Source organism: Equus asinus, chromosome 6, assembly GCF_041296235.1.
Source record: "Equus asinus isolate D_3611 breed Donkey chromosome 6, EquAss-T2T_v2, whole genome shotgun sequence".
Lineage (NCBI taxonomy): Eukaryota > Metazoa > Chordata > Mammalia > Perissodactyla > Equidae > Equus > Equus asinus.
In genome coordinates, this window is record NC_091795.1 from 76,992,158 (window position 1) to 77,008,780 (window position 16,623).

The 16,623-nt window shown below is 50.7% G+C and overlaps 1 protein-coding gene across 3 annotated transcripts in view; it reads left to right on the forward strand.

Annotated features, from left to right (window-relative positions):
- GALNT14 (polypeptide N-acetylgalactosaminyltransferase 14) overlaps positions 1-16,623 on the forward strand; it is a 209,490-nt gene that overhangs the window by 159,834 nt on the left and 33,033 nt on the right. For all 3 annotated transcript variants that reach the window (XM_014866453.3, XM_070512328.1, XM_070512327.1), the window contains 5 exons: positions 4,542-4,609; positions 6,765-6,830; positions 7,005-7,126; positions 14,057-14,144; positions 14,913-14,997. In XM_014866453.3, coding sequence (XP_014721939.1) covers positions 4,542-4,609; positions 6,765-6,830; positions 7,005-7,126; positions 14,057-14,144; positions 14,913-14,997 — 429 coding nt within the window. The remainder of the gene's footprint in view (positions 1-4,541; positions 4,610-6,764; positions 6,831-7,004; positions 7,127-14,056; positions 14,145-14,912; positions 14,998-16,623) is intronic.

A 16,623-nucleotide genomic window follows, 5' to 3' on the forward strand; every position in this document is an offset into this window, starting at 1 on the left:
AGCTAGGGGTGCAGCCCCAGGGTGCAGCCTCTGTCCACTGGCCTGATGGAGGGCTGCCCCTGAGGCCCCGGCGCCCTGCATGCTGGGAGGGGGCTTGGGGCCCATCAACACCATAATTTTTAGAAGGCATCCATGACGTGCCAGACTATGCACCAAACTCTGCTGGGTGCTTTGCCAAGAAAGCCCGTGGAGCTGTTTCCTGCCTCTCAGGAGCTTCCCATGTAAGCCAGGCTGCGGGCTCAGACCCAAGTATGATGCACAAAAACAGCAGACAGGGGGCCTGAGAGCCATGTGTGAACAGACGGGCATTTACATCAACAGCAGGCTAGGTAGAAGTGAACTTTAAGGGTGGAGGCAAGGAAGATTACCTCCAGAAACTTCCATTGCCAAGTATCATATTTGCCTTGGGATTCTGTACCTTCCTTCCACTCCCTACACTGTGGCACAAATAAATCACCAGCCACGGAGAGGGCTCTCTCTCTTTTGTCACCAATGAAAGGATCTTCTCTAAGATATCTTTCATCTTTAACGTTCTAGAATTCTGATGCCTTTGCCGCCAGGCTCTTTGAACTGGGGCGGACTGCTCCTCTCCGCCCTGCCACCCAGCGCTTGGCCAGGCCTTCACCCCTCTGGCCAGCTCTGCCCCTGAGCTCCCAGGTTAGCTGGGGGCTGGGGGTGGAACACATGCGGGGGGCACTCAGAGCTGGGCAGAGGCATGATGGGAGTGTGATGGGGGAGGGAGAGTGAATCACAACCCTGATGAGTTAGGGACTTTTCTCATCTAAGGCGAGAGAAAACAAGCCCTGAAGAGTCGTTTACCTTGACTGGTGTTGCAGCAGGTCCCCGTGTATATGTGAGACCCAGGGTTGTCCCTGTCCTCTTGGGGCATCCTGTGGCCCTAGGGGGCCTCTGGTGCATGCACGATTGCTCACTTTATATCCTGAGTCTCCTTGCTGTCACTTTTTTTGTAAAACCCTATGTTTAGAGGAGCAATGTCTCAGGTTAAGGGGGTTAAGAAATTACACTCTGGGGCCAGATTTGCCGGCTCTGCCCTTATCAGCTGTGTGTCCCTGGGCAAGCTCCTCCACTTCTCTGCCTCAGTTTTCCTTTCTGCAAAACAAGTATTGGTAATAATTACCTCGCATGATTATGGAGAAGAGTAAATGAGTTCAGGTAGATAAAGGCCTTGAAACAGTGCCTGGCACAGACTGAGCCTGTACAGGTGACAACAGGTGTCATGATGCTCCTCTAGCCAGATAGGCAGCAGTGTTCTAATGTAGTCTGAAAGTTGACCGGGCATCAGGATTTCCTGGAGGGCTTCTTAAAACACAGTTTCTTGGGTCCCATCCCCGGATATTCTAACTGAGTAAGTCTGGGGCCCAAGAATTGGCACTCCTAACAAGTCCCCAGGTGACCTTGAGGCTGCTGGCTCTGGGATCACACTGTGAGAACCAATATCATTATTATCAACACCCAGATTCAGAGAGCAGCCACTGAGCCAGACATGGTGCTAAGCTCCTTTCATGCAGCTCAGGAAGTTGTGGTGCTGAAGGTTCAGTACTTAACAGAAGCTCCCCAGCTAGTTAATGAGGATATACAGATAGATCCGGTACTTGAACCCAAGTCAGTCTGACTCCAGAACGTGTCAACTCATCAACCGGCCTCAGGTCTTCATTCAACTGGTATTTATGGAGCGTTTGATAAACCCTGTCTGCGCATAGCACTGCGGAGTTCACAAAGCAATTTCAAATACATTTCCTCATTTCATACGCACAAAAGCCCGTGAAGTAGGTCAAGTATTAATATCGCCTGCCTTTACAAGGAAAATGTAATTACAGATGGAAACGAAGGCTGGGAGCGGCCCCGGCGCCTGGTTCAGGATTGCACAGCTAGTGGATGGTGAGACCACCTGGCCTCCCACACTGCCATAACCCACCACCTCTCGGGGTGCTCCACGTGGGCCCCCCAGTTAGGGTGCAGCAGGCGGAAAGCTGGAGATGTAGGCACTGCCTGCGCAGCCACCCTCTGGCAGAGAGGTGAGCTGTGTATAGGAGACTTGGTTCTGGAATAATTCCCAGGCAAGGTTGACCTGGATATGCCAGTGAGGTGGGCCAAGGTGGTGTAAGGAACGGGCAGGGGACAGCCGCAGTTGGGGTGAAGCAAAGAACAAGGATGTGCTAAGCTGGGCCCTGGGGGAAAGGGAGGGTTGGCTTTGCTATGGAGTGGCTGGTGAGGTGTCCTGGCAGAAAAGCTGGTGAGGGCAAAGGAGGGAGGCCTGGGCAACCAGGCTCTGGGTGGTGGAAATGAGGTTTGGAGCAGCAGGGAAGGCCTGGGCGACCATCTGGGCCAGGCCAGGCCCCCTGAACTGGACTTGACCTTGCCCTTTTTCCTTCCACCCCTGGACCCCAGCGCGCCTGCCCACCTCAGGCCCCCCCCAGCCCCTAGCCACTTTTGAGGAGCCCCCCGCCATCACTCCAATTGCTCTGATTAGAGGAGCAAAAACAAGCCAGGTGTTACCAGGAAATGGTCTAATTAGCACTTACTGCTGACGATTTCTTTTTTTTCTTTTTTAAACCCTGGACATTTTTTATTCGCTAATCATCTCTCAGTTCAACCAGCACAGAGCTGCACGCGATTTACCTTTTGATGTTCACAGAAGAGAACTCTTGAATTTCAAAGAGCCGGCAGAGATTTGGGGGACTGGCAAGCAGAAGCTGCAGCCCTCATCAAACCTCATTAGAGGGTATTCTTCCAGCGGCTTTTCCCTCTCCTCCTGCCTCCCTCTTCCCCTCCCTCTCTGATTAGAGGGCTGCTTGGTGGGTTTGCCTGTGTTTTCTTTGGGACTTCATGGTGAGGATCTCCTCCCACCACCTCCTGCCCCTCCCTGTCCCCACCTCCCAATGGAGGCTCAGGGCTCCGGGTGGAGGTCCCTCCCTCCACCTTACACTAGTTGCCATGGTGAGAATTAAGGCTTCATAAATAAAGGTAGCTCTAGGCAGAGTTCTCCTGGAGAGTCTCTGCATCCTGCTGGGGAAGGCGGCTCACCAGAAGCAGGGCTCAGAGTGGTCCTCCTGAGAGGGGGACGCACACAGCACCTCAGCCAGCACCCAACTGAAGCCCCTCGCCCACTCCCATGGCCGTGGCTGTCCTACAGGGGGCATTGTGGCCCAGGAATGTTTCTGAGGAACCATGTAGTTTGGGGCCTTCAGGAGAAGCAGAATTCAGCCATCCCAGTCAGGCCTGAGGGCCAGCGTGAACACGCAAACCCCGCCTTGTCCCATGGGAACAGATCCACAGCACAGGAGGGTAATGAAGTCGACTCAAAAATCATTACTGACACACAAAGTAGTAATAATTATTACTTCGTTGCAGACATTGTGCTAAATGCTTTGGATACATTTTCTCCCTTAATTCTCCCAACAGCCCTGTGAAGTGGGTACTACTATTATTATCCCCATTTTACAGATGAGAATACTTTACTGCAGAGAGCAGTAAAGTAACTTGCCCAAGATTGCACAGCTTGTAGTAAGTAGTTCCTAAACCATAAGCTTCTGGAGGGCAGACCTCACGTCTCCTTTGTTCCTCATCACATACCCAGTGCTAGCACATAGTAAGTGTACGCTAAATATCCCTGGAGGAAATGGCTATGGGTCAAGGCGCTGTTCTTGGACTCTGGCAACACAGAGAGTAACTTAGCAAGGCCCCTGCCCCAGGGATATAACCATCTAAGGGCCAGCAAAACCCACTCAGAGTCAGGCAACAATGAAAGCCACGCGAAGCTTCTGATACAAACTGCTGCGGGTCCCAGAGGAGGAAGGGATTACTTCTCACTAAGTAGGCTGGAAGGCTGTTAGAGAGGAAGTGACCTTTGAACTGGCCCTTGTGGCCGAGGAGGGCATTTCAAGCTTCGTCGGCAATAGAACAGACTCTTCCTTGTGAATGAGCAGGACTTCTCCAGGTAACACGGTGGGCATGAGGAGTTCGGAAAAGGGAGCTGGCTCCCGATGGTGAAGGCCTGAAGGAGCAGGCTCAGGGTTTGGGGTGTAGATGGGGAGACACATGGTAGGGGTTTGGTCAATGCATTTATTTGCATTAGCAAGGAAAGTCACACAATCAGAGATCAGATCTGTGCTTTGGAAAGCTCACTCTGGAGGCCACAGCGGGATGGTGCAGGTCCAGGCTCCTGCAAAAAAATGGGCCAAAGAGGTTGAACCAGGATGGAGGTGTAAGAGGTGAAAAAGACTGGCATGACATTTTCAAGCAGAAGCAGCAAGTCTTGGTCCCTCATTTGCTGTGGAGCTGCAGAGAGGGGAGGGTCGTTGAGGAGGACCCCTGGGTTTCTGTCCAGGTGCTAGGTGGGTGGTAGAGGCCTTCACCAAGAGGAGGCAGAGTTGTATCCCAGTGGCTTACGGGTGAGCAACGTGACTTTGGTTGCTCTGAGTTTTCACTCCTCAAAGGCAGTGGCGTCTATTTAAAACTCAGGTTAGTACATGTATTTTGCCACTAGAAGCGTAACGATCTTTCCTCTTTTCATCTCACAGTGTATTAAACCGCACCCCTATGAATCTGATCAAGGAAATCATATTAGTGGATGACTTCAGCAATGACCGTAAGTAGCATCGCTCCCTCTCTCTGTCTGTTCCCAACACCTGCGTAACAAACAAGGAGAGGCGAGCCCCCTCGTTCTCAGGGGAGGGACGAAAGCCTGGGTTTGTACTAGGTATGGAAGCCTTTGAGTGTCCATGTGGGGCTCAAGAAGGAGATAAACCTTACATTTAAAAAATAATTTCTTGGGTTCTCTGCTGTGAGGACCTAAGCAGGTAAATTTAGTAGATTCTTGATTGGGTTGGTGTGTGTATGCATGTGTGCATGCATGGGTGTGCACGTGCATGTGTGTCACTGCCCCAACCTACATTCCTGGAAATGGGAAAGGATCTGAACCTTCAAAGGATCAACACTGGGACCTAGAGCCCAGACGCAGTGCCCATCACTAGAGATTCCTGACTCGTGTGCTGTAGTGATGTGCCAACCTGAGCTGAGGCTAACACACCCTCTCCCTTTCATCCCCACGGCACGACTGGGTGAGCTCTGTGTTTGGGACCCCCTGCAGGATATCCCATCACCTGGCCATGACACACTGAGCAGCTGCCTTCCAACCCACTGGTCATCACCATTTCCTAGTTGTCCTATCAAAGAACCTGGGTCCCACCCAAATTCACCCTCCAAATCCACTTTCCCCAGGAAAAGAATGCAGGTGTTTTCCAACATCTGCATGTTCCATTTGACAGGCATGATAATTGTAAAAGCATTGTTAGACTTCAAGTAATTGGGATTACTGACATCTCCTCTAAGAGCCATCATGCCCGCAGCCTGGGTACGGTCCCAGGCAGTCACCCACAACCAGGGAAAACTGCTTCTTCCTGGTGATAAGCCAGGGGAAGCAGGCAGTGGCCACTGCGGATAGCTCCGAGTTGCAAGAGAGTAGAGTTTGTCTCCGCCAATGCTGATGCTGGAAGCTGGGCATAGAGGCCACTACCATGCTTGGGTCTGCTGTAGGAAGGCTACAAATCTACACCTATGACATAGCCTCAGAACCTTGGAAGTAATGCCTAAGTGGACCAGGTCAAGAGTGATAGGATCAGACTCTGAGTTCTGAAACTCCATGATCTGATCGCCCCTCCCTGGTGAGGAAGGGCTTGGAGGTGGGGAGACACTCATCCTGCTGGGAGGTAGCCTGGTGCTGAGGCTGGAGGAGGGAGTGCTGTGGGATTCACTTGGAACCAGAACAGCCCAGTGGTTATTCCCAGAATGGACTCTGGAGCCAGACTGCCTGGCTTCAAATCCTAGACCTGTCACTTACTTACTTACTATCTCTGTGCCTTGAGCAAATTATTAAGCTGGATGTGTCTCAGTTTCCTTGATTATAAATTGGTGATAATAATTATTTTATATATAGTTTATATAAGGATTTAAATGTGTTAACACAAAGTGCTTAGAATAGTACCTGGGCCCCAAGGAAGCCTCTATGAGTCTCTGTAGTCACTCTGTAGAGTCCAGAGAAGCAGAGAGGCTAAGGTTGGTAAACCAATGGTCCAAAACCAAAATGGTGGGGTCACAATATGGAGGTCAGAGTCAAGAACTGGTGAGCCAAAGAAGTGATGAGGCAGGCGGGCAAGCTGGAGGACAACACAGGGCGAATGCCCAAGATGGGGTCTCTTGTCCATCTTGGCATATTTCCCTGCCTGGTGGAGAGTTGAACCAGCTCTTGTGATGGAAAACTCACTGGACAGATCCCTTAACAAATAAGGTCTCCTGTATTATGGGTCCATGATCTGAAAAGAAACTCCAAAATTCATCTCATCCATTCCCTGGCCTCCTGGAAGCTTTTTACCAGACCCCACTAAAGTGAATAGGACTCTTATCTCAGGCTTTGAAAGACCTGTAGAAAGGAGAAATGTCCCCAGTGTCCATGCCAAGATTTCCCATCCAGAAGTGTTCCATCAAGTATGCAGGTGCCACTGTGTAACTGACCTGCTCCAAAGAGACCCCTCACTTTGCACAGACTGGGCCACATTGTGTACTGATAAGCAGTGTTCATTCAGCTCCTTCCAAAGCCCATAAACACCCTGGAGTCTGGACAGGGCTCCGCAGTTGCGGGTGGAGACGGGGGGCGGGGCTGCCTACTCTTACCTACCTACTACCTACTACTTCAGGTTCACCTCCATCCCCTGGCACTCACTCCAAGTGATCTTTTATCTCTGCAGCTGATGACTGCAATCAGCTCATCAAGTTACCCAAGGTGAAATGCTTACGCAATGAAAACCGACAAGGTAGGTCTATGTGGCTGGGTGGGACCCGGGGATGTCAATGTGGCAGACTGGTGGGGTGTATGTGCATTAGGGTGTGTGTTCGGTGTGTGGAGGGAATGCTGAGTGGCTCCTCCATGGGCTTGCTGGATGATGGAGTGACAGGGGCACCCACTGGGCCATTTATACCTACTGCAGGTCTGGTCCGGTCCCGGATCCGGGGTGCTGATTTTGCCGAGGGTGCCATTCTGACTTTCATGGACAGCCACTGTGAGGTGAACAGGGACTGGCTCCAGCCCCTGCTGCACAGAGTCAAAGAGGTGAGTGAGGCCAACTGAGGAGCAGGGCTGGCTTCCTTTCCCCCCAATTTCTCTAGGACTCCTAAGCTCATTACCTCACCTGTGCCCCCAAGTGCCTCTGGGAGGTGGGCAGGACAGACTACTGTCCCCATTTTATAGATGAAGAGACAGGTAGACAGCAGGCAGTGGTGGAGCAAGGCCCAGACCCATTGTCTGTACCACACCGTCACCCACAGCAGGCCTGAAGGGGGTGCTGCGGGCACCTGATACATGACACACACGGCTTCCTGACAGGAGAACTGCCCAGACCAATTTCTCCCAGACTTTAGAAGGTTCCAGAAAGGGATCCCTGATGAGTGTCGTTGTGAAAATAAGGCAGTGGAATTAGCCAGGCCTCATCACCTAATTCCTGAGACCTCTGTCTTACCTCTACCCACATGTCACCCTCACCCAAAGGCTAAGGCAGGTGGGCTGGATCCTAAGAGACCTGAATTCCTTGCCTCTGTCTGCCTTTAAGTTACTCTGGAATTCTGCCTGCTTCTTCTCTCTATGTCTCAGTTACTCCTCTTGAAAGTGAAAAAAAAAATTTTAATTTTTCCCATCTTGATTTTGTACTCCCAGAAGTCCATCCACCCCGTCCTGATCTACAGGAGGCGCTACATGTTGTAGACACAGGGTCGGTGATGAGCATCCGTGCAGTTCATCTTCTCCCTGAGTTACTGACTCCTGCAGCTGCTCTGTGAAGTACGAGGCCGGGTATTTTTCACATACCCATTTCGCAGATGAGGATACCATCTGGAAGGGATTATGTAACTTGGGCTGATATTCCCTAGCTGGTACCATCAGCACTGGAACCTCAATGTTTCCTCAACAGCCTCTTCCCTGTGCTGTGGTTATTTCCTTCTCACTCTTCGAGGTAGCTACTCCCCTCCTACCTGCAAAATGATGGTGTTAAAAGGATGAAAGACTTGAGGTGTGTGAACAGCTCAGAGGACTAGGAAATCCTTACCAACTTTGTTCATTCCAATGAGGGAACCTCGGTGGATTGACAGCATTCTTACACGTGGGCCTCGATGTTGAACCCATCTCATGACCACTTTCCCCGAGATGGGGAGGGCTCCTACACTTAGTGCTGTTTAGGAAAATCCCGTCTGCCTGCTTTTTGACATAATCCCGGCGAAGAGGTCTGGATTGAGAAATAGTAGGTTATGAACAGACTATTCAGTTGAGGGGCTTTGCCTGGCGCTGGGGCCCTTCCAAATCCTCCCCTCCCTAGGTGCTCCCCAGCCACAGAGAGAGGAGAGGGCCTGTGGCCACAGCACACCGCCTCCCCAGTCTAACACTCTGACGAAGCTGGGCTGCTCCTTCTTCCTGAACGTGCCAACACTCCCACTGCTCCACCTCTGACTAAGCTTTTCTCGTCCCCGATGCCTTTCCCCTCCTCTGCACAACCCTGTTCTCTTCAGGGCCTCGCCCACATCTCCCCTCGTCCAGGAAGCCTTTCTGGACTGCATGGCCAGCTAGGATCATTCCTGGCAAGAATTGCCCCTTTGGCCCCACAGTTTCCTTTTCTAGGTATAGTTAAAACCCAGTGGGGACACCAGTCACCTCCTTGTGGTCATAGAGTATGGTGCTCAGTGTTCGGAAATGATAATAATAAGAAATGAGATGCAGTGCTTGCGGAGGTGATAAGGTTGGAATAGGAGGACGGCAGGCTCGCTTCCTGCCCCTAAAGTAACACATTTATTGAGCACCTGTTTTGAGCAGTTTCGAGGGAGAGTTGGAATGGGCCGTAAGCCAAATCCACACCCCGCTTAGTTCACCAACCTGGAAGCTCCCCAAACCCCATGGTGTAGGGTTTTTATGGAGCCTTCATCACTTGGGGTAGGCATGATTGATTAAATCATTGGCCATTGGTGATTGAACTCAATCTCCAGTCCCTCTCCTCTCTCTGGGAGTGGGGGGAGAATGGGGAGGGGGAGTGGAGGGGGTAAGGATTGGAGCTGACAGTTCCAAACCTCCAATCACAGGGTTGGTTCCTCCAGTACCAGCCCCATCCCGCAAGAGTCACCTCATTAGCATAAACTCAGGTATAGTGAAAGAGGCTTATTATGAATAACAAAAGACGCTCTTCTCACCCCAATCATTCAGGAAATTGCAAGCGTTTTAGAAGCTCTGTGCCATGAACCAGGAACAAAAGCCAAATGCATATTTCTTCTTATATCACAACATCACAGTCTATACCACGTTTTGTTATCCATTCATCTGCTGGTGGACAGTTGGATTGTTTCCACTGTTTTACTCTTAGTAATAACGTGCTGCCGCTCACATTGGTGTACAGGTTTTCATTTGAGTGCCTGCTTTCAGTTCTTTGGGGTATAGACCAAAGAGTGGAATTGCTGGGTCCTGTGGTAATTCAGTGTTTGACCTATCGGCTCGCCCAGGCTGGTGTGTCCCTACAGGATGTGTTAGGGGGGCTTTGCTTTCCTTGGGCAGCCTTAAGGAACCTGCCAGGCCCTTTCCATCCCCGAAGCCATCTCTGAAAAGTGCTGTTTCCACATCTCTGGCCAGCCTCAGGCCAGGTCCAGGGAGCCTTCTTCTCCTCCTCCCTGCATGTGAGTGCTGCCTGCAGCCCAGCACTCCTCCTAGGGGAGTCATTGGGCCCCAAGATAGAGCTCAACCTCCCAGGCTGAGCTCCAGGGCCCCACCGCAGTCTGACTTAAAGCTTTTATATCAGAAGATGAGTCAGACAGACCCCCGACTGTGGTCCCACTCTGCGTCTCAGGGGGCTGCAGCAGCTTCCGTGGGCTACAGAGGTTTTCACCAGACCCTGACCCTTGATAAAGGTTGGTTACGCTGAGACATAGACATCCCCTTCGGGACAGGGAGCGTGGGCACGTGTCAGCCTGTGTTACCTCGTGTCGTTATGTGTGTCTTCTCTCACAGTAAAATGTGATTTAATCGTAAGTGGAAGTGGAAATCTTAAGCTGTAATTGGAGTTTGGGATTTTCAAAAATAGAAAGAGATAAGAAAGAGGCTGGGCTTGAGCCGGCAGAAACTGTTCTCAGCTGGTGTTTTCCACATGGAAAATCTCCTCCATTTCCCTTCCCTTCAATTACATGATGATACTTGAAACAAGCCCCAAGTTGGTTTTTATTCTTTTAACAGAGACTTCTTTTTTCCTCCTCCTTATCTACATATTTCTTTAGTAGGGAAAAAGATTTTAAGAAATTGGAATTGCTGTAGCATTTGGTAAATTGATACAAATCATGGCTAACATATGCTTCAAAGCCCTCTCACATGCTTTGTTTCTTCCAAAAGGCCTGTTAGGAAGGCAGGACAGTTTCGCAAATAATAATTTGTCTTTACTTTACAGATGAAGAAACAGAATTCCTTAGTGTGTGCTGATTTACTTAAGGTCACGTGCACTGGATGGTAGACCCAGAACTAGAACCCAGGTCTCCTGTCATAGCATCTCCTCCCCGAGGACCCCCTCCTGCTCCCCCACCCCTCCCTCTAACCTTGCTGAGGGAGCCTAGTGTCATCCTCTACTGCCTGTCCATCTCCCTCCTTAGACTGTGAGGTCTTATTCATCTTGGTACCACCACAATTCCTAACCCAGAGTAGGTGCTCAGGAATGCTGGTTGAGGAAATAAGTGAATGATCCTCTCTAGGAACTTGTTGATTGCCCATTCACATGTGGTTTTAATTATTTGAATGGGTAGAGAAAGGAGAGGTGCGAATGCAGAGGTGATTGACAGCCGTTGGCTCTCAGTGGAGGGGCAGGGCTCGGACCTGGATTTGTGTGGGGGAGGGGAGAAGAGGTATAGTCCTGGATCTGCCAGGGATTCCACTAGCTGCCTGCTGGAGCCTACCTGTGGACCTAGCCTGAAAGATACAGCCTCCTGGGGCACAAGGTGAGGACCTGTGATGGGTCTGGGTGTCTTTATGGCTGGCAAGTCCTTCTATCCTCAAGCCTATATGAGGAGAGGCCATCTTTCTCAGCTGTAATTGACCCACTTGCTTTGCTGCCAGCTATTGACACAGTGTCCTCAGAGGAAGTTAATAGATGCCTTCTTTTAGCCAACGCCCATTGAACACCTGCTGCCCCCCAGGCTCTGGACTGGGACTGAGGGATACAAAAGTGGAGCAAATACTGACCCCCAGGGTCACTCAGAGAGGTTTGTGTCCTGGCTTTAATGAGCCATTTATAAAATCTCCTGCAGCCCCTTTTCAAGGTCATGTGTCCATCCAGCACTTAGCCCCAAACACCCCTCACTACCTGTCTGGTCTCCATGACTTCAAGCAGATGCCACAACTGAGTTGTGACAGGAAACCCTCAGAACTTATAGGGAGGGTACACCAAAGCCTGTTGCAACCCTAGAGACAGAGCCCATGGTGGCTTCTGAGGAAGCCTGTGGCTGGGGTAGGCAACCAGCAATTTATCTTGCATTTTGGTTTTCATTAAGGAAAGTTTTTTAAAAACTAGGATTGCAGTTTTGGGGGGATCCCCAAGGCCACCCTCAGGTTCAATAATTCACTTGAAGGACTCGGAATTTAGCAAAGCTGTTACACACATGGTTACTGTTTATTACAGCAAAAGGACACAAATCAAAACCAGCAATGGGAAAAGGTAAATAGAGAGAGTTCCAGGCACGAGTGTCCAGTTGTCTTCTCCCCGTGGTGTACAGACAGCACTTACTTCTCCCAGAAAGGATGTATAGCAACACATGCAGAGTATCACAACACAGGGAAGCCTCCCAAGCCTTGGTGTCCAGAGTTTTTGTTGGGGGTCAGTCATATAGACATGGCTGATCACCCCCATGGTCTCCACGCCCTTCCAGAGGTCAAGTTGAGTTGGAACCACATGGCCCAGGGCCCTCTCTGTAAATCACATTGTTAGCATAGACTCTCTGGTATAGCCCAAGGCTCCCAGGTAAACAGAGACACTCCGATAGGCAGGACATTCTGAGGGCTTAGAAGTTACCTCCCAGAAGCTGGGCAAGGGCCAAACATATCTTTGGGCAAGGTTAATCCTTTACTGCAGAAGGGTCTGCATAAGGACTTAGTGAAGCTACAGAGGCCCAAAAACTCAGCAAGCAAAGGCAAAATGAGGACTTTGTCAGAAGGTCTGTCTCTGGACTTCTGAGAACATTTCAGAAGTCAAGTCACAAGAATGTCTTTGGGATGTGTCCATGGGTAAGTATTGACGTAGAGGATTGTATGTGTGTGCGCAGTGTGTAGACACACAGAGACACACGATGACAATGGCCAAGAGCCCCAGCAAACTGTGGCAGCTGGGCAAGTGCTGTGTTGACTGTGAAGGAAGCATCTGTGCACATCCCAGAGGTAGAAGCAATGCATTGAAAATGAGCATTTCTTTCCACGTGGTCCAGTTGGCTTCCAAGGCACCTTATCACTGTCAGGATGAGTCACACGTGGAGGCTGAGGGCCAAATTAAGTCTGTGAACATAAAAGCAGGCACTCTGTGAATCTGAGCTTAAAATAAGAAGACAGCCTCATTTGGGAGAGAAATTGAACCAGGAAATTAAATGGCTGTAAGGAGAGGTGGGGGTTCCTGCCTGTGCTGTCCAGGAGTAGTAGGTGCAGAGGATTGGAAAAGTGGTCCTGCCTGGTTTTCCCAGACCTGTTGGCTCTCCCAGCCTGCTTGATTCCCATTTGGCTACCCAGTCTCCATGTTCACAGCTTGTTTATACTGCCCACCCAGGCATGCCAGGTACAGGGGTGTTCATTCAGAATTAGGGAACATTTTTAAAATATATGCAATGCCTTGATGGCCCCCAAGAACTGGTGAATTTGTCTTGCAGATTTTGAAAATGTTCCCTGGACTTTGATGCCTGTAGACAGGGTGGCCTGGGGGAGTCGCAAGCAATGAGGCTAGAGAGCGGATGCAGACCTATTTTTTATGGTCTTGGATGGCAGGCTAAGGAGTTTGAACCTTATCTTCCAGGCAATTCAAGTTTTTAGCTGTTGAGCTGCAGAGTGAGATTTGTATCTCAGAAAGACAACTTTGTCAGCTGCCTGAAGGATGAAAGGGAAAAGGTGAGGTAGGGTGGGAAAGACTAGGGGTCCATTGCAGTACTCCAGGTGTGAGGGGGAAAGGAGGGCAGGATTCATTCAGAAGAGTGGTTTCAGAGTTAGAATCGGCAGCATTGATCCGGGTGATGGACAGAGGTGAAGCTTCTTAATTTAGGGCTTGGGAGGAAGGGGGAAATGCAATGGTTCTGTTCACAGAAATAGGGGACCGAGGGGAAGGAGCGTGTTTGGGAAGACGCTGATGAAGCCGCCACCAAAAGGCTGGGTGAAATCCACATGGAGGTGGCCAATCGCATCCTGGATCCAAGTCTGGCAGGGAGGAGGGAGGGCAGGGCTGGAGGCCCTGATTTGTGTGTACACAGGTCGCAACTGAAGTGAGGAATCTCTGGAGATGCTATTAATCAACTTGCCTATGAACCACAAGCATAGAATGAAAGTATTTGGAAATTCCAAGAGGTCCCCTCTGTGGGTGTGTGGCTTTGCTTCTTGGGTGGACAGGCTTGAGGTCACCTTCCGGCTGACTGTATCCTGAGAGCCCACTGATGGTGAAGGACGTCTAGAGCCCCTTTCTTCTTAATTTCACCTTTTGGGGTGCAGTGCTCTCCAGCCAGCCTCCACTTTGTCTCCATGATGCTTAGATGGCCACTGAGGCTGAGAAGGCCCCCAGGGGTCATAGAAAGGCTCTTAGTATTTTAGGCATCAGAACTAGAGAGGTCACAGCATCCAGTGCCCTCAGTTTGTAGATGAGAAATTTGAGATCCAGAGATGAACGTGCTTGGCCAAGGCCACAAAACCAGTCACTGGCACTAGAAGGGTGAGGCTCTGCCAAGCCCCCTGATTCCCGGTCTGGCTCCTCGACTCTGAACACTGAGCACAGGGTCTGTTGTTTTACAGGATTACACGCGCGTGGTGTGCCCTGTGATTGATATCATCAACCTGGACAACTTCAACTACATCGAGTCGGCCACAGAGCTCAGAGGGGGTGAGTGGGGCTAACTCCTTCTCCCCAGTAAGGAATTTCTTTTTCTCCTCGTCATTGCTTTCAAGGCGGAAAGTGAGGAAAAGTCTCTTGGTGGTTTGTCTGGAACGTCCAGTCCTGCATCCTGCAGTGTCAGTGGCTCCAGAGTGACCTTTATCACTTATACTGTGAATGGAAGGGCCCAGGGAGTGGGCAGGACCTTCCCAGCCCCCACAGCTCTGGCTCAACACAGAACTCACTCCAGGACCTGAGAATGTGAGGAAAGCAGGGACGCCTGGCTCTGTGGGGCCTGGATTGTTCTGGTACCTCGGCAGTAGGCACCACACTCTCCTCAAGGCCCACCACAGCTCTCTGCCCAGGGCTGGTGCTGTCCGCACCCCAAGACTGATTAGAGGTGATTCAGCCCCTCACAAACCTCCTGCTTACACCTTCCCGAGGCTCCTGGCCGAGGAACACATCCCATAACTGTCTATCTTTTCCTCCTTGGGCCCTCTCTTGGGGTCTGTCTGATTTCACGCTTTATCCTCTGCCCTTTATTCTCTAACTCACCTGGAAGAGAAGGCCCAGAGAGGCAGTAGGAGGTAGAGAAAGAGAAGGAAAGGTAAAGTCTGCAGCCCTGTTGCTGATCAGCCTAGTGAGACCCATTATCCCTGGGACCAGCTTCCCTGGGAAACTAGGCACATTCTTGAACTTCTAGCAAAGGGACAGAATGAGCAAGCTCTGCAGATAGATCTGAGAGACTAAATCAACCGAGTGGGTGCTGTGTTCCAGGGTTTGACTGGAGCCTCCACTTTCAATGGGAGCAGCTCTCCCCAGAGCAGAAGGCTCAGCGCCTGGACCCTGCTGAACCCATCAGGTAAGTCAGGGCAGGGGTAGCGTGGACAGACTCCGTTTGATCCTTCCTGCTGTCACATGGTATAAGGAGGCATCCCACATTAGATGCTCAAAAGATTGGGGAGAGACCAAGAGAATGCTTTGCCAGGCCAGCTCTATTTTTGCCCTTATTTTAGGAGGTTTCTGTCTGCATGGAGACTTCTGCTAAGGGGATGGGGGCCTGGTAGAGGCCAGTGCTGAGGATTTTGCCCAGTGTCTTCCACCCACACAGATGCCGTGATGTACTTATGCTTCCTGCTAAACGTTGGAGGGTCCCACATGGTCCATTTTGAGCCTCTGACAAGGGAAAGATGGTCCCTTAGGGGCAGGAGTAGAGCCCCTGGCTCTTGGATGTCAGGATTGAGCCCAGGAAAGTTGAGTCAGCCATTGCTGTAAGGGGAGGCTGCTATCAAGGCATGGCCACTGCTACTTGTTAACAAACAACTCTGTTCTGTTCTGTGCAAGAACATGATGGTGGCATCAACTCTGCATTGCTTTCGCAGTTCTGTAGATGGCTTTGTCCCGATCTGCATTCTCTCTTCCAGTCCCCACTGTGACTCACAGCACATGGTAGAAAGATGGCTGCCAGGGGTTTGGGGCCTATCTGAGGGCTCAGCATAGAATAGAGCATAGGGGTCCACCTAGTGGGGGAGCCTCTTGTCTCAGCATCAAGAGTGTGTGGCCTTGATGTTCCTGCCTAAGATTGGATGGTAAACATGTCCCAGATTTGTTGGGAATCTCCAAGCTAAATCATATCTGCCTCAGGTCGGGTGTCAGGAGGATAGGAAGTGCTTGAAGAAGTACAGAGGTCACTGAACTGGGATTTCTCCGGCCAGTACCTTAGGGATTCCCTGAACTCTTCAAGGGCATCTCTGCATCACTGGGGCCTGCCACATATAAACGTTTGAAATGACTTAACTCAAATTGAGAACCAAAGGGCTATGATGAGCTGAATGGTGATGCTCCAGAAAGAGGTGTAGGGATTGAGGAATCTCTACCGTGGGACCTCTGTTTCATCTACCTGCTAGCCCCTCCGCCTTCCTCTAGTCTTCGTGATCTAGAGTGATGCCAAGAGGGAGACTGGAGCCAGATGGCAATCTCGATAATTCCCTTTATTTCTAAAGGGAGAGTAGAACCTTCTTACCATACCTAGCACCATGCAGCTCCTCGGTCACTCACCAATGGCAGCACCTGATGTGAGTATGGTGTGGGAAGAGCATCTGCCTGCCTAGACACCTCAAAGCAGTGGACCAAGTTGACGATAAAGGTAGTGGTGGTGCAGCTGCCTCTGGGTTTTTCCCTTCTCTGTCCCAGGGGTGGGGTTCTCAGGGCAGGATCTCTTCTTGTGTGAATATCTCTGCTCATCAGAGAACAAGAGTTTCCCAAGATTAGGCCAGTTCTTGGGGAACAGCAGGGTGTCGTGGCATCGGGAGACCAAGGCTTCTGACCTGCTCCCCATCAACTAACTGTTTGACATAGGAGAAAACTCCGTTCACCCTCTGGACCCACTGAATGAGGGGCCAGGGCCCTTAGGGCTTGCCCACCTACCCCAGCCATTAGTTCTTACAGACTCACATCCCTATACTTACTGTGTTATTTGGTTGTACTC